Source organism: Sus scrofa, chromosome 15 (genome assembly GCF_054392235.1).
Source record: "Sus scrofa isolate SSC_HxYL_T2T_F1_AM1 chromosome 15, Sscrofa_HxYL_maternal_Yorkshire_Landrace_v2.0, whole genome shotgun sequence".
Lineage (NCBI taxonomy): Eukaryota > Metazoa > Chordata > Mammalia > Artiodactyla > Suidae > Sus > Sus scrofa.
The window spans coordinates 41,773,626-41,796,538 of record NC_139397.1 but is presented as its reverse complement, the minus strand read 5'-3'; the positions used below and the strand labels follow the sequence as shown (position 1 = coordinate 41,796,538).

The following is a 22,913-nucleotide window of genomic DNA, read 5'->3' as shown; positions in this document are numbered from 1 at the left end:
AAACAAACTCAAAATGGCTTTTAAAGACTTAAATATGAGACATGACAGCATAAAGACATGACTCCTGGAAGAGATAATAGGTAAAACATTCTGACATAAATTGTTCCAATGTTTTCTCGGGTCAGTATCCCAAGGCAAACAGACAAACAGTAACAGACAGACAATAACAGACAAACAATAACAACAACAACAAAACACATGGGACCTAATCAAACTTACAAGTTTTTGTATAGCAAAAGAAACCATAAACAAAGTGAAAAGTCAACCTATGGAATGGGAGAAAATATTTGCAAATGATTCAACCAACAAGGGCTTAATTGGCAGAATATACAAAGAGCTCATACAACTCAAAAACAAAAAACCAAAAAACCTAATCACAAAAAATGATCAGAAATCCTAAATAGACCTTTATCAAAAGAAGAAATGCAAATAGCCAACAGGCACATGAAGAAAAAAATGCTCAGCATCACCAATTATTAGAGAAATGCAAATTGAAACTACAATGAGGTACTACCTCACACTGGGCAGAATGGCTGTCATTAACAAGTCTACAAATACCATGCTGGAGATGGTGTGGAGAAAAAGGAACCTTCCTGTACTGTTGGTGGGAATGTAAATTGGTACAACCACCATGGAGAACAGTACTGAGTTTCCTCAGAAAACTAACTATAGAACTACCATAAGATCTAACAATCCTACTGCTGGGCATATATCTGGACAAAACTTCCACTGAAAAATATGCATGCACCCCTATGTTCATTGTAGCATATTCGCAATAGCCAAGACATGGAAACAAACTAAAAGTCTTCAACAGATGAATGGATTAAGATGTGGTACATATATACAATGGAATATTACTCAGTCATGAAAAAGGAATGGAGATAATGGCATTTGCAGCAACGTAGATGGACCTAGATATTCTCATACTAAGTGAAATAAGTCATAAAAATAAGGACAGTTACCATATGATATCACTTATATGTGGAATCTAAAATATGGCACAGATGAACCCATCTACAAAAGAGAAACAGACTGACAGATATAGAGAATAGACTTGTGCTTGCTAAGGGGAAGGCAATAGGGAGTGCGATGGACTAGGAGTTTGAGATTAATACATGCAAACTGTTACATTTGGAATGGATAGACAATAAGGTCCTACCAAATAGTGCAGGGAACTATATCCAATCTCCTAGATGAAAGACCGTATTTTTAATATTTTTAAAAAGATAGTGTTTTTGAAAAGTACATATATATGTATGACTGAGTCACTTTTATGTACAACAGAAATGTGCACAACATTGTAAATTAACTATATTTTAATTTTAAAAAGTCCTATCATAAACCATAATAGAAAAGAATATTTAAAATGATTGCATGTATATATGTCTGAATCACTTTGCTGTATATTGTAAATTGTAAATCAACAATACTTCAATAAAAAGAAAATAAAAATAAAGTTGTAAGCTTTCTAGCATAATAAGGAAAGCCAATATATACAAGTCCCTGTGCTGGGATATCATTTGGGGGAAATAGAACAAAATGTGATCTCTTGCCTCAGGAAGGTTCTGTCTTTTGTGTGTGTATGTCTTTTTTTTTTCTTTCTTTTTTTTTTCTGTCTTGTTTTTTTAAGGGCCTCACCCATGGCATACGGATGTTCCCTGTCTAAGGGTGGAATTAGAGCTACAGCTGCTGGTCGACGCCTTAGCCACAGCAACTTGGAATCTGAGCCACGTCTGCAACCTACACCACAGCTTATGGCAACGCCAGATTCTTACCCCACTGAGCAAGGCCCGGGATTGAACCCACATCCTGATGGATACTATTTGGGTTCATTAACCACTGAGCCAGGATAGGAACTCCAGGAATGTTTAAGGAAGGAAGATGAGCCCATATTTGGTCTCCTTTTTCCAGGTCTAAATGCAAAGTGGGAAAGGATCAGACTACACAATAGTTTTGTCAGGTCAGAGCTTCAAAGAGGCCTCTGATTCTCACCTTTTCCCATTTTCACTAAACTCATCTTCCAAAATAGTTGTGACTCCAAAGAGAAAGCCATCTCAAACTATGTGTTTCCCTGACCTCTGATATTCTGAGTACCATGAAGCTGGAGGAAGCCTGATGCATATGTGAATGCCTCTTTTTTTTTTTTTCTTTTTAGGGCCACACCTGCAACATATGGAAGTTCCCAGGCTAGGAGTTGAACTGAGTTGCAGCTGCAGGCCTATGCCACAGCCACAGCAACGCAGAACTTGAGCCCCATCTGCTGCCTGCACCTCAGCTCATGGCAACGCTAGATCCTTAGCCCACTGAGCGGGGTCAGGGATTGAAACCATGTCCTCATTGATACTAGTTAGGTTCGTTACTGCTGAGCCACAATGGGATCTCCATGAATGCCTTTTTAAGCAGTAAGCACTCTCTTCATGGTGATACTGGAATCTGGAGCAAACTAGTCAGATCTTGTTGACTAGTTCACAGTTATATGTGTTGACCATTATTCCCTGCATTGGGTTTTGAAGGAGATATTTCTGTAAATATGATTTCGCTCCCATACTCCTCTTACACATCTATACCCAGTCGATTTAGAATTCTGTGTGTTAACTTTTGAGAGGCTTCAGAGATGATAAGCAATCAGTTCTTGTGCAAAAGACCAAGTCCTAAGTCACTTTAGATCAAAAGAGTGTTTCTCATAGTTAGTTGCAAACAAAGTGAAAAGCTCTGTAGGTTCTTTTAAGAGTTTAAGTCTCTTCAAAGAAGTGACTTGATTGTTTACAAGAGCATTTTCCTATTTGGCAGGCATCTCTACTTCCATTGCTTTGGAAATTTATGAGGTTAGGAAAAACATGATTATAATTACTTTCTCATCTAAGTTAACTTGCTGAACTCAGCGAATATTGGTGGCTGTTCTCTTCTAGGCTAAAAGTACTACAGGAACATTTGAAAGGGAAGACCCTAAAGTGTGATTGCAAATAATTAGGATTGATGTCAATACTTTTTTAAAAACTTTAGTAGAATTTACCAGTGAATTCATCTAGTCCTGGGCTTTTCTTTATGAAAAGGTTTACTAATTCAATTTCTTTACTAGTTATAGGTCCATTTAAATTTTTTATTGCTTCATGATTCAGTCTTGGCAGGTTGTATTTTTCTAAGATTTTATTTATTTATTTTAGGTTATCCAATGTGTTGGTATATTACTGTTCACAACAGGCTCTTATGATCCTTTTTATTTCTGTGGCATTAGATTTAATATCTTCTCTTTAACTTCTGATTGTATTTATTTGAGTCATCTCTTATTTTTCTCAGTCTAGCTAAAGGTTTGCCAGTTTTGATTATCTTTGCAAAAAGCCAACTCACTGATTTTTCTAGTATCTATTTTTTTCTAATTTTATTTTATGTTATTAAAGCCTATGTGAGTCCATTACAAGGAGGTATCTAGAAGAGTTACTCAAAGAACCAGACAGTGGAATGGTGGTTAACAGGGTCAAGGGAGAGGAGGAAACAGGACATTGCTAATCAATGGGCATTAGCTTACAGTTATGCAAGATAGATTAGTTTTATTCTGTAGACATAAACTTATGGTCAAGCATATTTGATGGAGCATTATTTATAAGAGCAAGAATTTTAAATTGATCCAAATACCAGATGGTAGGAAGATGGTTAAATAAATTGTGGTAACTCAAATAATGGAATATTGTGACTGCAGATTATTACCTTTGCATGGAAAAATGCTCAGAATATATATGTTGATATCATGAATAGACAGAGGACTATATTCTAAAAAAAGGATAAATTAGTTTCAGAGATCTAGTGTTCGTGATCTAGTGTACAACATGTCTATAGTTAACAATACTGTGTTGCTTAGAGTTTTATTAAGACAGTGATCTCCTCTTGAATGCCCTTATCATAATAAAATGAAATAAAAATATTGTCTTATATTTCTAAGCTCTAATAATAATATCATAATCTTTTCTAAAACTAAGCATGAAATTGCCTTTACTTTAGATTAATATTTTGCCTTCTGCTCTCAAATCTCCTTCCTGACTATCCTGAAATACAGACACTATTGACAATTTACTATTTATACTTCTTTTATCTCTATGCATCCAGGCACAAAATATTCATTCTACTTTATTGGAAATTTTCGAAGACTTTCCCAGCATGTGACAGTCTCATAACCACAGGCCTTTGCCTTCCCTTGGAATTTCCTCTTTGCTTTCATAATGTATGAAATTTTACTCATCAGCTCTAAATTCAAAAAATCATAGTTGGAGTTCCCATTTTGACTCAGAGAAAATAAATCCAACTAGTATCCATAAGGATGTGGGTTCAATCCCTGGTCTCACCCAGTGGGCCAGGGATCTGGTGTTGCCATGAGCTGTGCTGTAGGTCAGAGACGTGGTTCAGATCCCGAGTTGCTGTGCCAGTGCAGGCTGGCAATTGTAGCTCCAATTTGACCCTTAGCCTGGGAACTTCCATATGCCATGGGTATGGCTCTAAAAAGCAAAAAGAAAAGAAAAAAAAAAAAGAAAAATCATAATCCTGGAGTTCCTGTGTTTGCTCAGGAGGTTAAGAACCCTATTCAGTGTCTGTGAGGATGTTGGTTTGATCCCTGGCCTTGCTCAGTGGGTTAAGAATCCTGTGCTGCCACAAGCTGCAGCATAGGTCACAGATGCAGCTCAGATTTGGTGTTGCTGTGGCTGTGGCTGTGGTCTCAGTTGCAGCTCTGATTCAACCCCTAGCCTGAGAACTTTCATATGCTGCAGGTGTGGCTAAGAAGAAAGGGAGGGAGGGAGAGAAGGAGGGAGGGAAGGGTGGAGGGGAGAAAGAAAGAGAAGGAAAAAAATTGTAGTTCTGTTGAGTTCCAGGAAGGAGGATTCCATTTCTTCCTACTCTAACTTCCCCAAGTTCATTCATGATTTAGTGTGTATTTACTAGATTTGGTGTTTGCCTTACCATCCACAAGTAGGAACATTTTGAGGACAGGGCCATTTCTCATCTACCATATAGTTAGTGCCATTGTCATGCGACCTGACACCTGGTTGATGTTCAAAATAGTTTCAACTATATTAAGTTCATATTTGTTGATTCCTCCATAGACTACATCCCACAAAAAGGCTTGACACTATGTAAGTAACAGAGCCCTGATTATACAGCAAGAGCATCAAATATGTCTCTGAAAACGGCCCCAAAGGAAATATGTGTAATTCTCTTATCAACATCCCCATGCCACACTGCTGTGCAGAATTAATCCATGTGGACAAAAAAGGGTATAATTGCATGCCATGACTGTAAGTTTCTATAATAATAACCAAACAACCTGCAGTATTAAATTTGTCCAAAGAAGGCAAATATGATACTTTGTGATTCCTTCTGAATTAAACCAAAGTTACCAAAGTCTTTAATTTTCTTCTCAGTGACAACACATTATTAATTGATGTTATCATCTTCCTCTATTTCCATCTAATTTTTTTTTTCCTTTGTAGCAGCACATGAAGGTTCACAGGCTAGGGGTATAATCAGAGCTTCAGCTGTCGGCCTATGCCACAGCCACAGCAACGCGGGATCTGAGCCACATCTGCAACCTACACCACAGCTCACGGCAATGCCGGATCCTTAACCCACGAAGCAAGGCCAGAGATTGAACCCGCAACCTCATGGTTCCTAGTCCAATTCATTTCCACTGTGCCACGATGGGAACTCCTCCCTCTAAAACATTTGATCTGAGCTCTGCTTTATTCTCTGTTTAACAGCAAAACAAGTATCATCATTGGTTCAAAGATGGTGAGCTGAAATAATTAAATTCCCCCATATGAAAAGTTTGAGCAAGTTTGAATTGTTGGCATACTTTATTCATACATATCCTTTCCCCAAAATTTAATTGAATTCTATCTAGTCCTATAAAGCTATAATTGCACACTGGGAATTTGTAGACTTATGCTAAATCTAGTTCTCAGTTTAATCCAATGAAAAAATCACTTGAAAGCTGAGAAATGGATTTTGAATTCCATTAAACAGATTTTCTGACAAAAAAAAAAAATAGAGGGAATTCCCATTGTGGTTCAGAAGTAACAAACCCAACTAGTATCCATGAGGATGTGGGTTCCATTCCTGCCCTTGCTCAGTGGGTTAAGGATCTGGCATTACTATGCGCTGTGGTGTAGGTTGTAGATGTGGCTCGGATGGATCTGTTGTTACTGTGGCTGTGGTGTATGCTAGCAGCTGCAGTTCAGATTCAACCCCTAGCCTGGGAAATTCCATATGCCAGGATTGAGACCCTAAAAAGACTGAAAAAAAAAAATGGAGAGACCATTTTGTATAGAATACCAAGAACACAGCAAGGACATTGTTACGAAGTCCATTCTCAACCAAAGTTTCTCCATTCTCAGTTCTGATATGGATGTTTCCAGGAGTTATAAAGTGGAATGACTCTTTCCTAAACTGAGAAATAATATACCAAAGAAAGAATTGTGTGTTTGGAGGTGGGGATATCGCCAGTAAATCCCCACTGACGGAATTTCCCCAAGACGTATTTGTCTAGCAAATTTAGCACCAAACTTTTGAATTTCAACATCTACAAATCTGATTTTCCCCAATCTCTAATCATTTTTACAAAAATCATTGACCTACACCTATTTGCTTTTACTCTAAAGTCTTCTATAGAAAAATTGCTTTCCATGGGTCTTTTTCTCATTATACACTTTTTTCACTTTTTCAAATTTTATTATAGTTGATTTACAGTGTTGTGTTAATTTCTGCTGTACAACAAAGTGATTCAGTTATATGCACATACACATATCCATACTTTTCATTACACATTTTTAAGACAGGCTTTATTATGCCAATTCCTTTGAGCTACATTTAAAATGAACTCTTTTGAGGGTAAGATATGGTCATTTAGACTGAAATTTGCTACTGTTTCTTCAGAAAATAAGGCATTGTCCAACAGAAACAAATTGCCAGACAAATATCAAAATTTTTAAAAATTTGTATTAGCTACAATCTAAAGTCTTGTTACCCCAAGGTATTACTTTATCTTTGACAAAGACCATAATTTTGATCTTGCCCACTCTATGAAGTTGTTCTTGTACAGGAGAGACATTAAAAGGTTCCAAAGAGGACCCACTGGAAGTTAAAGTATCTTATCCAAAAACATCAAATTATTAATAACAATAACATTTTAATGAGTGTTTCAAACACTCATCATTGCATTGCATTCCCCTCACCTCTGATTTTCACTACCACCTTTTTATTTGGTGCTGTTCCACTTTACAGATAAAAAGAATTTAAGCATTTTTTCCTCTGTGTCATATACCTAAAGTAAGATGAAAGCTTAATATATGCCTAAAACTCTGAACACCAAATCTCAAATCCACAAGCTGTTATTTCTTTGTGTAATGTGTTAGAGACACCTAAAGTGAAAATACATATTAAATAAAGGAGTAACACATTATCTCATTGTAACTAGTAATGCATCAATGAGAAATGACCTGAATGGTATTTGGAGTCAAAGAACTACAAAATATGAACCTGTAGTCACTCCCCTCCTTAAAAAATAATTTTAAAATCCCTATAGTATCGTTTACTCTCTTTTACAATAAATATCAAGTCCTTAACATTTTTTTAATAATATTTTTGACTCTCAGCAAATCACCTTTCCACTAGAAGGCCACTGGTAATTCTGCTTGTCTTCCCCCTGGCCAGCCTCCTCCCATCTCTTTAAGCTCACCACAGGAGTTACTCTACCTGGGAATTTTTTCTGGCTTGAAAATATAACAAAGTTCTCTTCTAGTATGAGATCCCATTGCCATTTGTTCTGCCTCTTGCATAATGCAATTGCAGGTAATAGTTAGAAAGGAACAAAATAGAATCATGAGTACATGAGTATTCAAGGCCAACCCACTTTCACCACTTTCAGTTTCTGGATCTATTCTTTTTTTGCTTTTTAGGGCTGCACCTGTGGCCTGTGGAACTTCCCAGGATAGAGGTTGAATCGGAACTACAGCTGCCGGCCTACACCACAGCCACAGCAACAAAGCCACATCTGCAACCTACACCACAGCTCCTGGCAGCCCTGGATCCGGGACCCACTGAGTGAGGCCAGGGATTGAACCCACATTCTCATGGATATCCCCTGAGCCATGATGGGAACTGCCCTGGATCTATTCTTATGTTGATCCAGGTGTTGCTGAGTCAGAGAACTAGAGCAACTGAAGTAGGTTAAGACTATAGAGAGAGGAGAGAGAGAAAATAATTAAGTACATGGGGCAAAATGTTTTTAGAATACTAAAATAAAATGTATAAAGGACTTCTTTACACTCTTTTTTAGCATTTCTCCTTTAACTTTGAAAGTAGGCAATAATAAATACTAAACTGCAGGCTTACAGAAAATATGCAATCTACACTGAGCAACAGAAGTTTATGGAAAGGTGATTGTCATCTCCCAAGATCAGAGGAATGGGAACCAGGAAAAAATGATATTTTATAATTTTAGGATAAATGAAAATGATAATAACAATAACGTGAAGATCTGAACTCAACTCATGTAGAAGAAATGGTTTTAAGCCACTCTAATAGAACCAGTAAATATACGCATCTAGTTTATATTTTCCAAAACTTGAGAGATTATTTTGATGACTGACTTACTGCATGGTACTCAGTGCAGAAAAATTTCTTGATAAAAAATTCTAAGTAGATGAATGAACCATATTATGTTCTCTGTTGTGTAGTACTTCTGTACCTTGTACTCTGTTCTAGTTGCACTTAAGAGTATATCAGGGTCAGTAAAGAGTTATCTAGTAAATAATTTAGGCTTTGCAGGTCATAAGTTTATATGGAAACTTCTCAACTCTGCAATTCTAATGTAAAGGCATCCATGTATAACAATAAATATATTAGTGTGGCTGTGTGTAAGTGTACATATATATATATAAACTATATTTCAAATTTAAAAAGATATATATACACATAAAGATCAATATATATAACATGTATTGTATACATATATACACACATATGCATATCTGTGTGTATATTTATCTTTTTTGAAATATTGTTGATTTACAATATTATATTAATTAGTTTCAGATGTACAACACTGTGATCCAGAATTGTTTCAGATTGTACTCCATTAAAAATTATTAAAAGATAATGGCTATAATTCCTCATGTTATACAATATGTATCCTTGTTGCTTATCCATTTTATCCACAGTATTTATATTGCTTAATACACCTAATTTCCAACTCCGCTCTTCCTTCTGCACCTCAGTAATCACTAGTTTTATTTCTGTATCTGTGAATCTGTTTTGTTTTGTATATACATTCATTTGTATTATTTAAGTTCCACATATAAGTGGAATAATCATACAGTATTTGTCTTTATTTCTATTTTTTTTTCTAAATTTTACATCTTCAAGTGATTTAAAAACTCTGTTTTCCATTGGAAGATCTAAAGGCATATCTATTTCTTAAAAAATAATTAAGATAATGGATTTTATTCAATATGCAGATTATAAATGCTTGGTATGCTTGTTCATGCATGACCTTCTTAATAGAATATCAGAGTTATAAGGAAAATTTTTAAGTCATCCACAGGTTTGTTTTTCTTTTTGTTGCTTCCTTGCTCCGCCTTCTCCCAAATGAACAATAATCAAGCAACCTAAAGTTTCTCACACGGCTGCCTCAGATCTGCTTCGTTTTTTTTTTTTTTTTCTTCTTCCTACTAGTCAACACACCCCCTGCTGGCTCTAGGCTAACATTCATTTCACCTTATTAAAAATGCCAATAAAAAGCAAATTAGAGATGTTTTTTATTTTTTTATGCTGATTTAAATGTAAAAGGGGGTAGAAGGACATAAGTGCTATGGATTAGGTTACATAATGAAATAATCCTTTGAAATTAGCTCTTTCTTCTTCCAAATAATTTATTTCCTGAAAAATACACCTTTGGTAATGCTCAAATTTTGGAGAAGAATTTCCGTAGCAGTGGTTATCACTGATCTCATATTCAGATGTGTCATGAAAAAGAACACTTTGTTTTTAGGAGTTGTTGCCTAGGCATTTCACAGTATAACAGCCCTATTCACACCCAGAGTCTAGACATTTAGATCAAGACTGGAGTTTAAATCCCCACTTTGATTTTCCTAAGGCACCTTTTTAAAATAACTACTTAGAGTTAAGGCCTGGAATGTTAATGTCCTCCGCCCCAACCACTTTATACATACTAGGGGGTGTATTTACTACCTGTTCTCTATCTCATGCTCACCCCTGCCCTGGGACTAAGGACTGCCCTTCCCCAGGTTCATTTGGAGGTAGGGGGTATCATATATATTTAATTTTATGACTCTACTTTCTGCATATGTATACATTGAAATAGCACCTTCAATCAAAATGGGTTTCACTCCCCCAAAGTGAGCACTGGGTGCTGAGGGAGCTTCCTGCCCACCCATGTGGGGGCTGTGTACCATCTCATTAAGCAGGTCAGAATTCACATAATCTTAATCCAGTACACCAGCTCCAGGGTCCCAACACAAGATGTCAGCCTGACTTACTTAAAGACCAGGTGTGCGCCTGAAGCTGAACAGATTTCTGCTCCTCTTCATTCATTTTCTTTAACAAACTTACTAATAGCACATTGGCTTCAGAGATAGCTATTCCCTGAGAGACAGATACAGGACAACAGAAACCCTGAAGAGAATTTTGTATAGTAGAAATCAAATTGTTGATCATATTTGGGCTCCAGTGAGCAGATTAAACATACAAATAAGATTTAGTAGATTTATTTCATTTCCGAGCATTCGTGGCACCGAGCAAGGGTATGATAAGCCAAGATTCTGGAATCAGAATCTCTGTGCCTCCACATAACAGCTTTGTGCTCTAGGCAATGTTACTTACATTTCATGAGTCTCAGTATCCTTATCTGCCAAATGTAGCTACTAATACTCCCTTTAGACTTTTGAAATGAATTCTAAAAAGGAAAACAGAGTCAAAATGCCTAGTGCATGTTGATATTTAATAAGGGTTCTATTTTCTTCTAGAGAACTTAGTTAGCAGTAGCTTAAACCATATAGACATTTATTATCCTAGAGTGAAAGTGACTGTGTATTGTCATGAAGACCCATAGCTGTCTCCCTGCTTTTTGCCATCCCACATCTCTTCATGTTTCTAAGTTGTCTACTGTGGCTACAAAACTTCTACACTCATGTGTACAGACCATGCAATGGGGGAAAACTGAGGGAAAACAGGATTTTTATTCATACTCCTCTGTCTCTTCCCAGAGAAGAAAAATCTTTCCTGACTCTTGAGTCTTAAACTCAAGATCAAAACTCAAGATCAAGTCTTGACCAAAACTGGGCCACAAGGCAAGATCTAGATAATCACTCTCAAAGGGGAATGTAGGAGTTCCCGTCGTGGTGCAGTGGTTAACGAATCCGACTAGGAACCATGAGGTTGCGGGTTCGGTCCCTGCCCTTGCTCAGTGGGTTAAGGGTCCGGCGTTGCCATGGGCTGTGGTGTAGGTCGCAGACGTGGCTCGGATCCCTCCTTGCTGTGGGTCTGGTGTAGGCCGGTGGCTACAGCTCCAATTCAACCCCTAGCCTGGGAACCTCCATATGCCGCGGGAGCGGCCCAAGAAATAGCAAAAAAAAAAGACAAAAAAAAAAAAAAGGGGAATGTAATTGCTGTGGTAGATTTAGTGAAACTGTGATTTCTTCAATTGTCTGTTTTGCAATCAAGGAAGAAGTTGAAATGGCTGGTAATCAAGAAACCTATAATGGGAGTTCCTGTCATGGCACTGTGTTTGGCGAATCCAACTGGGAACCATGAGGTTGCGGTTCAGTCCCTGGCCTTGGTCAGTGAGTTGAGGATCTGGCGTTGCCTATGAGCTGTGGTGTAGGTCGCAGACACAGCTTGGATCCGGTGTTGCTGTGGCTCTGGCATAGGCCAGGGCTACAACTCCAGTTGGACCCCTACCCTGGGAACCTCCATATGCCACAGGAAGCAGCCCTTGAAAAGGAAAAAAAAAAAAAAAAGACAGAAAAGAAAAAAAGAAACCCATGGTGCCTGCCACTTTGATGGATTTGAAAAACACATTTAGTTGTTTCTCTCCTACAAGCATTCACTACTTACTTTTCTATATGTTATCTCCCTACCTAGAAATTTGGGGGAGTGTAAGAACCCTGAAGGCAGCAACATAACAATGCATAAATAAACCTCATATATATAACTAAAAGGGAATGATGCAAATCTAGACACATTAGTGTTGCTCAATAAGTTAATGTTGGATGATTGGTTATTGTGATGTCTGTGAATAATTATTACGCATATTTCCTACAGTATAGGTAACCTTTTTAGATATTTGCATGTGTTTTTACTCCAGGGATGAATTGGCAGATGAATATATGACAAATATAGTGGTTAGGGGTTGGATAAATTGTTTTCTTTGGCCTAGAATATAATATTTATAACTTGGGCCTATAAAACAAAAATGTTTTCATGCATACTATTATATGCACTATGCAAAACTACCTAAGCTAGGAATTACCACAGTTCACAATTTACAGGTGTGGCCAAATTGTATACTCAAGATCTCATACCTAGTAAGCTGTGAAGTCAAGGCTAATAGACTTAGAAACAAGTTTCTGATTCTAAGCTCAGAACTCATTAAACCACTCCAAACAGGTTTCTCCTGAAGCATGATATACGTCATAAATGACTTCTCAATGATTATAGGCAGGATTTCCTTCAGAGGGAGCTAGAAATAAATGGAGAAGAGATAATTTTTGGCCTGTGTTTCTTGATGTGGCATGGCTGGGTTTGTGCAAATACAATTATGTTGATACTTTAGAGAGTGAATTTCTCCCCGCAAAATAAATCCAAACATTTGAGAAATATGTAGCTTAGGAGAATGAACTATCAAGATATTATTCTAAACTTCATTTGCATTGATTTTTCATACAATTGACAGCTAGAAGTTCCAAGGTAAGTAAGGATAAATGGCCTCAAAACAGCCTCTGAATTCTGGTGCAATGGGTGGATGGGGGTTAGAGTGAGGGCATGGGTGTAATCTCTAAAAAATTTGCCAAGCCTTTTCATATCTAACATTATTCATTCATCAAACATTTCTTGAAAGTCTGCATGTATGCTGAAGACTCAAATTTGAATACTAATTGATCAATTATTCTTGAGGAACTACTCAGAGTGAGAAAACATATGTGAATAGAAATATTACGCAGTAATTAATTAAGACCTCAAGAGAGGTATTAGCTGAATTCGGACCTGAATTGCAAGTGAAAATTAGCTGGTGGGAAGAAGTCTATAGAAAAAAGGAAGAGGAGGATGTGTAAAGACCATGGCGTGTCACCAGCTGAGAAACCTGCATCTCAGGTGTAGATACTGAAAGGTGGTGTTCTGTTTTCAGGAGGTACATGATAGAAGATGACTAGTTTTGAGGTCAAGGATGAGCTTGTGGTGACCAGATTGAGTTTGAGGGAGAATTTGAAGACAGTAGGAGTAGGGAGAGGCTCAAATGAATTTTTCTCAACATACATTTGCTTTAATAGACCTTTAATAGACTCTTCTGCAAAGGTCGAATTCTGCTTTCATTACCTTATGACTTCTTATTAAGGCAAATACACCTGACCTACTGTGACTTGAATAACAATCTTCATGGCTCAGGGTGCCTCTAATCCCTTTACCCCCAAAGATTCAAAGAACCACTTCATTATGCCAAGGATAAGATTTCCTTCCCAGAGGAAGTAATCTTTGTCAACCTGCAAACTCCTAGAGCACTTATTATCCGATACTTCATCACATGCTAATTTGTATTGCGGACTCAATGTTTACTGTGTTGACATCATATTTTCCCCAATCATTTTTAGCTCCATGAGAATAGGTATTTTTTTTCTCATCCCCTACACCCCACAGATAGAGCATATTACTGGATACAAACTATATAAAGGGGGAAAAAAAAGGAAAAAACTAAAACATTTGAAACAAGAAGAAAGGATGAAAGGAAAATAATTAAATTATATTTCCGTCTCAGATGTTTTGAAGATATGGGTGGCAATAGAAGTCAACCTTCAGCATTTACCACAAACCGGAACATGTGAAGTTGAAATAATCCCAAAGTACTGAAACTCAAAAGAGAATAACCCACAGTGACCAGGGAAGATTCTTAACCTATCCATACCGGTACTTATATGTTGTAGTGATTTTTACCTATTAGCTTTGTAAAGATAAAGAAAATTGAATGGGAGGTTTTCATTTTCAAGTGTCATATGTTTGGGGACCATTAATTCTGTGTGGTACTGAACGTATCACTGTCTGTTTCCTCTTAAGATCATATCTGTGAAATAGAGATGACCAAACATAACTTCCATGCATTTCACAGGAGGATTACAAAATTACTGATTTAAACAACTTGTCAAATATTCAAAAGTCAAGATTCCAGTTGATGAATGATTACTTCCTTTCTGCTCTGTTGAGGGGGAAGAAGTGGGGAACATTTAAGGGAAAATTAAAGGGACAGAAAAACCCAGTCCTGCCACTGCATTCCTTTTTCTCAAGATTTCAGATATGTTCATCTTGAGAAGATGCTAGGATTTATCATTTTAAAATGTAGACACGTGAGGATTTCAATTATCCATTTCTCCCCATTCCCCATTAGCAACCAATGTGCTCTATCTGTGCAGAATGTTTAACCCTCATCAAAACAAAGTGCTCTGCAGGCATGACTTAGTCTATATCAAGCAACACGGAGGAAAGGGGGGATGATTCAACTTCCAATCCACCATTCAAAAGGTGGATTTATCAGACTAAAAGGTTTACAAAAGAATTTCAATAGGTAAATATCAATCTGGTTGCCAACAGTGTTAATAGTGATTAATATTCTACAGCTAATAAAAACTTGCTGGCAAAATGCCCCCAGAAGATGGCATTGTTTACACTCTTGTCGAAGAGGAACAGCTGTTTACCCCCGCTACATTTAGAGCTGCTGCATTCTTCCTGAAATGTTAACAAATCTTAGACAAATGTCTGCTGTTTAAAGCTCAAATGTGCTCTGAGAACAGGTGTGTTTTAGAGAGAGAAAAAAGCTACAACTGTAAATAGGATTTTAAATTAGGTGCAATTTATATACTATACACTAAGTCTGCATATGGACAACTAAATGTAGAGTTTCAATATTTACTAATAACTGGAAGATCAGTCACAGTTTGGGGGCCTTATGTAAAAAAATTCTCCTGATTGCTTTTCTTTATAAATTCCAAGCACATTTTACTGATATAGATAGATTCAAGATATTTTGAATGAAGCTACTGTTTTCCATAATTTTTGAGATATTTAACTTAACATTTTTTTTGGAGAGCTAGAGAAGGTAAGATGGTTTAGTGGAACATTAAGCTAACTGAACAAAGACCTGTGTTCTCTGGCTATCATTTTCCATTTGTAAAAAGAGAGGTCTTGAAGTATTGATAAGGATGTGGAGCTGGTGGAAATCTTACTGCTGGGGTAGTGGGGGAGGTATGAAATGGTAAGATCATTTTATAGAGCAAGTGGCAATACCTCCTAAAGCTGAAGATAAGCATTTCCTATGTCCAGAATTTCTACTCCTAACTAAATAGCTGAGAAAAACTAGGAGACAGGTACAAGATTGTAAAGTTTATATTGAAACTATAAATAATCTCTAGATTCATAAACAGATTAATGAATGAAAAAATTAATGAAAAATTGGGCATGTTCATAAGACAAAATATTATACAGCAGCTAGAATGAAATAATTATGACTATCTGTATCCAAATGCATAAATATAGCATATGTATATATGTACATTTTTAATTTATGCATTATATGTAGAGAGAATGTTGAGTAAATTGAAAGCATTTTCTGTATCCAGATGCATAAATTTAAAAATATGTAAAAAAGTGTGTATGTACATAAATTAAAACATACTTATATACATGTTTTAATATGTTATATATTATTATATAGAATGTTGAGTAAATTACAAAAAATAAAAAAGTATGATGCCATTTATATATTGGTTAAAGACAAAGCCATACTACATATATTTTTAAGGATGTAAATATGTTTGGTAAAAGGATCAACATAATGAACAGGAATGGAAAAGAAGTGTTTATATCTAGGTATGGTGGGGCATGAATGGGCTCAGGCAAGAATGCAAAAGGGACTTAGAATATATTTTCAATATTTTATTTATTTTAAAAATGTTTAAATGTTAAAGAACATACACATCTGGATAATGGTTCATAGTTTTTCTAGACTCTCTAGTATGATTAAATTAGCCACATAGATGTTTTTAAACCTGGGATTCTCAAAAGCCAGAGGTTGGGAGGCACCTCCAAAGGGCTCTCAGTAGTAGGAGAAGGCCAGCCCAAGCCCAGACCCAGCTGCTCAACTTGGAAACCCAGCCCTCTCCTCATTCAGGCCTCTGCCCAAAAGGCAGCTTCTTGGATCACCTCCAGCAGGGATAGATTTTGATTTAGTATCTCCTGGCCACCGCCTTGCTCCCACAACTATAGCCTGTGCTGGAGAAGTATTCTGGTTGTTCAATTAGTAACTAACACAGTTATTTTCAGTTAGAAGCTTAGCATTTACTTACAAGTGAGAGGACTCCAGAATTATTTTCCCTCTAATAAAATAAGGGTGTCACTAATCGAGTTCTCATTCAATTATATTAATATTCCAATGATGTGAGTCCAGCTCTAACCAAAACCACAAGGTTAACCTCAGGATCACGCAGAAGCTCCTTGAATCCCAGCTCAACCTGCTGTAGCTGTGCAGCTGACAGCTGAGGACCAAGGGTTGTCAGGAATCTATACTGTAAAATAAGCCTGCATATTTGTAACTGTTGAGTGACATGGGGGTGGGGGGACATCAACTTACAACTTCCTCTGAAGTGACTCTATCCCTAACTTGATTATAACCTTCACATGGAAATCATCATGGCTCCACATTTTGTTAAGGTTTGACAGCCTTCTGACAGCTTCCAATAAAAACAAAATAAGTTGATTTATGGAAAAGCAGGAGAATCCCCAGATGTAAACCAGAAGCCAAAGACAGAGCCAGCATTTCTGAGAGAGCCTCTCTAGAAAGAAACCAAAAAAAAAAAAAAAAAAAAAGAAAAAGAAAAGAAAGAAAAAAAAAACAAAAAAAAAAAAAAAACATACTTATTAAAATTTAAATCCTTCCAGAGGAGCCTTCAGATCTTGAGTCTTATCAACCAACTAAGACCCCCCCACCCTGACTCTCATCATTACCACACCCAATCTGTCTCTCCCCCTCTCTCCGAAGCAGGAACCTCCTGGGCTCTGGAACGGAAAACACTGAACACCTTACAGTACTTGCCCAAAGCTACGTGTCAACAGCGAAGAGGGAGACGCAGACGTAGTCCGCGGTGGAAGGATGAGCCATGGGAGCTGGGTGCGGGGTCAGGACACGGTTCAGTCGAAAGATCAGAAATCCCAGTATTACCAATACCCGCCAGCCTTCCAGCCTAGCGAACAGACACTAGGGAAATTCACTCGCATAATTCAATAGATCAAGTCTTCCCTCTCCTAAAGAAAAAAAAAAAAAAAAAAAAAAACCATCTCGTTGCCAAGCTTTCCATGGGAAATTCCCTCTTGCCAAGGCGTTCTGGCTTCCAACTCCCTTTAGTATCCCCTTGGCGTCGTTCTTCGAAAACCAGGTTTAAATTGCAGTGCCTTTATGCATCCCCCACGTGGGGGCGGGGAGGCAGGGAAAGCCTGGGAGACGGAGGCAGAGACGGAGGCGTGCGCTCCCTCCCTCCCCGGGCCCCTCCAGGTAGCCGGCGCGCACCGCTGCGGGCGGCCCGGGTGGAACCCGCCGGAGCGGGGCGAAGACCCGCCCAGGCCGCTCTTATAGGAGAGCGCGGGGCGGGCCTGGCCGGGGGCGGCGCCGCGCGCCTGACTCGCCTATAAGGAGCTGTCCGCCGCCCGGGTGCTGATTCCAGCTCTAGCAGCCGACGAGGCGCGTTCGGCCATCCTCTGAGCTGGGCGCCTGCTGTTGCGTCGGGTTTGGATTTGCACCTTTAAGGCGGGGGGACGAAGAGGAGGAAACGGGTGCAGCCGGCGGCAGTTGTGGGGACAGTAGCTCCATCCTCAGCTCCAGAGAAGCCCCCGCTACGGTTTCGATAGAGCCTTTGGGCACGGGATGGAGTGAAGCCGCGAGTGCCTCTCCAAGGGGGGGTGGGAGGGGGTCAGACGGTGCAGAGGAGAAAGAGAGAGAACGAAGAAGCCGCGGCTGGCGCCTGCGAATTTGGGATTCGATTGGGAGGTACCTCTTACTCGGGGAAATGGATTCTGGACCACGGCTGACCAGCGTTTTCACTTTGCTCTTCTCCGGTTTGTGGCATTTAGGATTAACAGCGGCAAATTGTGAGTACCAGGAGCTTGGGGGCGGGTAGGTGAGGTGGAAAACGCTGGCGTTTGGAAAGATACCCAACTGTCCAAGCGTGTTCAATTGTGTCTGCTCTGAGTAGGGGGGGAAGGGGGAAAAAATGCTGATTGGTGTGTTTCTATCACTCTAGCCATCCCAAAAGTTAGCAGAGCTCGAAGGACCCAGCAGAAGAAGCCAGCCCCGCTGGATTCCCTGCCCTTCTCTGGGAATCGCAAAGTTCAGGGGAGAAGGGAAGGTTCTCTTTCCTCAGCCTCCCGCCAGCTCCGCGTTCTCTGCCTGCCTGGTCTCAGCCAGGGCTTTTCCCCTGAAGGGCCCCTGGTTCAGATCGTCTGCACTGGGGGCTAAGCTTCCAGAACAGAGATGCTCTCAGCCACTGCACTGGGTGACAGAGGCTCATTTCTGAATGCGGCTGCCTTGCTCGGATTTGCAGCATGCCCAGAGCCTCGCAATCCATGGCTTTCAGCTTTCCCTAGGCAGAGGCTCTGGTTGGGGTATCCTGCAACCAACGGTCATGGGTTTAATGGGATTGGGAGTTAGGGCCTAAGAGTCATGGCCCGATGTAGTCAAACCACAAGATCAATGGCTGCCCCTGTTATAGGAGGAAGCGCTTTGATGCACACTCCACCCCCAAAATCTTTGTGCCAAAGAACACATAATGAGTATGCACTCAGTGTACACTCTGCCGTCCAAGCTCTAACCTCGGCAAGTGCAGGGCATTTAATTTAATAGGCAGGAAGGCTGGACACCTGGGGATCCACCACCTGCACAGTGTATTTAAAGAACCCACTTTGTCAAACTTGAATAAATCGCTGAAGCCATCAGAGGTTCAAGCTCAATTGCTCAGCTACCTCTCTAGGCAGAGAAAGGGAAGTTTTTCCAGCTCTGGAAACTCCTAAATGAGAAAGAATGCAATTAAGCCATCTGTGTTGTTTCCAGAGATGGTTTATCAAGGTTCCTCAAGTTTCTGGGTTTGCTTCCTTATCTGCTAATCCCACCATGAACCTCAGAAATATCTGACCATATTGGAACAGTTTTGCTACTTTTGTTTTTTGTTTTTTTGTTTTGTTTTGTTTTTTTGCAATCTGAAGTATCACTGCTAGAGAAAGGTAGAAAGACTTCTTACAAAGTATGAGTTTCTCTACTTCATTCCTTACCCCCTTAGGTCCAAGAGGACCTTAAGAAAGAGATACTCAACCCAGGGTTATATCTTAAAAGAAGACACCTAGACAAATATTGTTTACTGAGAATGGTCCAAAGCTGAGCTAGTGTTTCTATCTATGATCAGAAGTTTTGGAGATCCAGAATCTGTAGTTAGTGGAAATGCACTATAAAGATTTTATTAAAGTTTATATTCTAGAGGAGTGCTGAAGTGGTCAGCTTTTTAAAAGAGAGGAGCCAAAGGGCCTTAGTTAAGAAATTATTTAAGAAATAAGTAGGGACAGGGTGGAATCTGATATGTATTTCCTCCTCCCCCTCCACATCCTCCTGCTCCTCCTCTGCCTTTTTTCTTTTTTTAAGTAAAATTGTTCCCATGGTGCTTTGGAACATCGTCTTAGTGGTTCAGTAAGAGGAAGTTAGGCATAGTGCTTAGTTTCTCTGCCTTCTAGAACACTAGAGGTCAGTATTGTCCTAATGATGCAAAGGTGTGGCCAGGAAATAGCTATTTTTCCTTTAGCAAATTTACCTATCTGGAAATAGTGAATACTTTGAGGATCCACGAAGGAGGGATAAGGAATAAGAGTGAAATAAAAACTCTATAGGAATATGGTCTGGGCTTCTTTATGTAACACTTTTCCTTATGAACAAAGGAAAAAAAATTACAGAATAGCATTTTCTGTAAATTAGTTAAATTATAGCTAATGTTATACCTGAGCTCATAAAGGCTAAATGGTATGAGTTTAAGGCTTATGCTTATCATTAATTATGCAGCAATAAAGCTAATTCTGAACATTTAAAATAAAACTTTGTGACCATGAACTCTAGTGTTTCATCAGTGACAGTTTAATTTCCCTATTTTCAATCAGCATTTCAATCGAATGCACACTGCTGGCTAAATATTTTGGGGTCGGTGTTCTTAAAGAATAATGTTAAATGTTTTCATTTTGCCAAAAATATGTATTAACTCAGTGAACAATGGAATAGCAACAAAAAATTACTTCTTAACTCAGTCCAGGTGAACTTCCAAATCTCTAAGAAAAAGAAAAAATAGCATTCTTCAATTCTTCCAGACTTCTATTGTCTACATACTTAATCCATTAGGATAGGGCTTTGGTTTACTATTTATCTACAGTCCATTGACATTTATATGCTTATATTGAGGCAGATAAATCGCCTTTCAAATAGTTTGTGTAAGTATATATATAATTTGGAGGATTTCCCCCAAGACTATTATTTCTACATTTTGAAAAAAATGTTTCAAGTCATTTGTGGCAGTAGCCTTAGAAATGGATTAATTACCCAAGATGCTTTATGATATACCTTTGAACTTTGTTCGAGTAAAAACAACTTTTGTTTCTGTTCCTCTAATAATAATTTGTTGTTGTTATTGCTGTGTGTAGGATGTGTGTAGGGAGAGAAGGGAGATGGTTTAATTTTCTCCTAATCTGACCAAAACATAGGCATTTAACTAAAAGGAGGACATGAATGCTTACCCAGTTATAGATTTGATAAGTTTCTAATTAAACAAAATTAAAATAAAGTCAGGTTAGAAGGCCAGCTACAGTATAGATAATATGAATCTGTACAGAGAACGTAATTACCGACCAGTAATAAAAACTCTGGAAATTCCCCCATTTCAGATTTTCAGGATATTAAATAGCTACAACACTTCCTTTGGGTTTACCCTGAGGGAATTAGTTAATTTCAAAAGTAGATGTGATAGGCCAGTGTTAAATGAAAAACCATTTTACATATAATATCAGCTCCTCTGACACAAGAAGAAGCGATGTGACTTGAAAGTTGGTTAAAGTGAAACCAGGAGTTTGAAATCCTAGGAGTTCTAGCCCTGGTTACACTACACTAAGATGCCAAATGCCCATCAGATGAGGCATCATCGTTTCCGTGCTCACGGTTCGGGTGTAAAACAACAGTAGAGATGTGTATCTACTCCCCAATTGAACAATGGCTCAAAACAGAGGAGATTCTTCAAATAGTAGGTATGTTGATAGACCACTTCATGGGGACAACTTGCATTCAGAAGATAAGAGGAACCCATGGAACACTTACAGGGTCACTGTTCATTTTATTTTGCAATAATTGGATGGTACATGATTATGAATAGCCTTACATCTGACCAGCTGGTCACTTTGGATGATCTCTAAGCTTATCATCTCTTTGTTCCTAGATATTACATTTTCATAGATAACAGCCTTGAGGGAAAAGTCAAAACCTCTGTACCCCTTTCATTACAGGCAAAACTTTACTTAAAATACAGGACCTTGTCAATCGTGTTCCTAAAGATCTTCAAATAAAGAGATGCACTGTACTGTGAGTTTGAAATGTATGCACAAACCCAGGCAATAAGTAATGTTATAAATAAAGATCAGACTATTTTCATCAGGAAAGAGTTCATAGAATACTTTTGGTGGCATTTAGTCATCAAAAGTGAAGGAAGCACTACCTTGCTCATTTGGAAGAATCCTAAAGATTTCCCCCTGGTTGAATGAGCTTGTCTTTGACAATCTCTATGAACTCTCTTTTCTTTCTCTTCTCATAGTCCCCATCTCCGAATCAGATTCATATTTCCACGACGGGAAAATGTAGAAAACTAGACTAGCAATTTTCACACCGGAGTAGAGAATTATTAGAAAATTATTTTATATAAGAATAATCTTACTCCCACTTCTTATTCTCATTCTAATGAATAACTGTCCTCTGAAATGCAATTTTTCTTCTTCTTCCCTGTTCGTCTTGCCTTCTCTTTCTTTAGTGGGACCCAGTTTTCTTTTACTAGATTGCTTTACTTTGCAGCGCCTATTTGTTACAAAACAAATGAATATGATATCATTTGAAATGTTCCTAAAATCTTTAGTTGGTGAACCAAAGCCCTTAATTGTATATGCCAAACTCTGCTGAAGTACAGCCAAAATATACCAAGCTAACTGTCCTTTTCATAGAGGACAGTGGGGAGAGGGTCTAGTTACCTCAAGAGCCAGACTGCAAGAGTCATTCACTCACTAAGGCTTCATTTTGAATCTTCAGTGTGCTCATTTGGAGCCTAATGACATTTTTTAATTCATAAGGGAAGCTGTCTTCATTGATCCAAATTCTGACACTTTCTCGCCAATGTCCTTGTAAAGATAACTGACTTATCCTAATGATTTTGGTGTTTTGGTGTGTTAGGAATTTGGAGCAAATGATTATTAAGGTCCTACCTAGTCTCTCTCTCTCTCTCTCTTTTTTTTTTTTTTTTGCTTTTTAGGGCTGCACCCATGGCATATGGAGGTTTCAAGGCTAGCAGTCAAATCAGAGCTACAGCTACCAACCT

General features: G+C 38.4%; 1 protein-coding gene across 3 annotated transcripts in view; it reads left to right on the top strand.

Moving 5' to 3' along the window:
- The first annotated feature begins 17,973 nt into the window (after positions 1-17,973).
- Positions 17,974-22,913, top strand: part of CNTNAP5 (contactin associated protein family member 5) — an 865,075-nt gene continuing 860,135 nt past the window's right edge. For all 3 annotated transcript variants that reach the window (XR_014829313.1, XR_014829314.1, XM_021075830.2), the window contains exon 1: positions 17,974-18,405. Coding sequence is in view for 1 of the 3 variants with exons in the window: in XM_021075830.2 (XP_020931489.2) it covers positions 18,324-18,405 (82 nt within the window). In the remaining 2 variants the exon portion in view is untranslated. The remainder of the gene's footprint in view (positions 18,406-22,913) is intronic.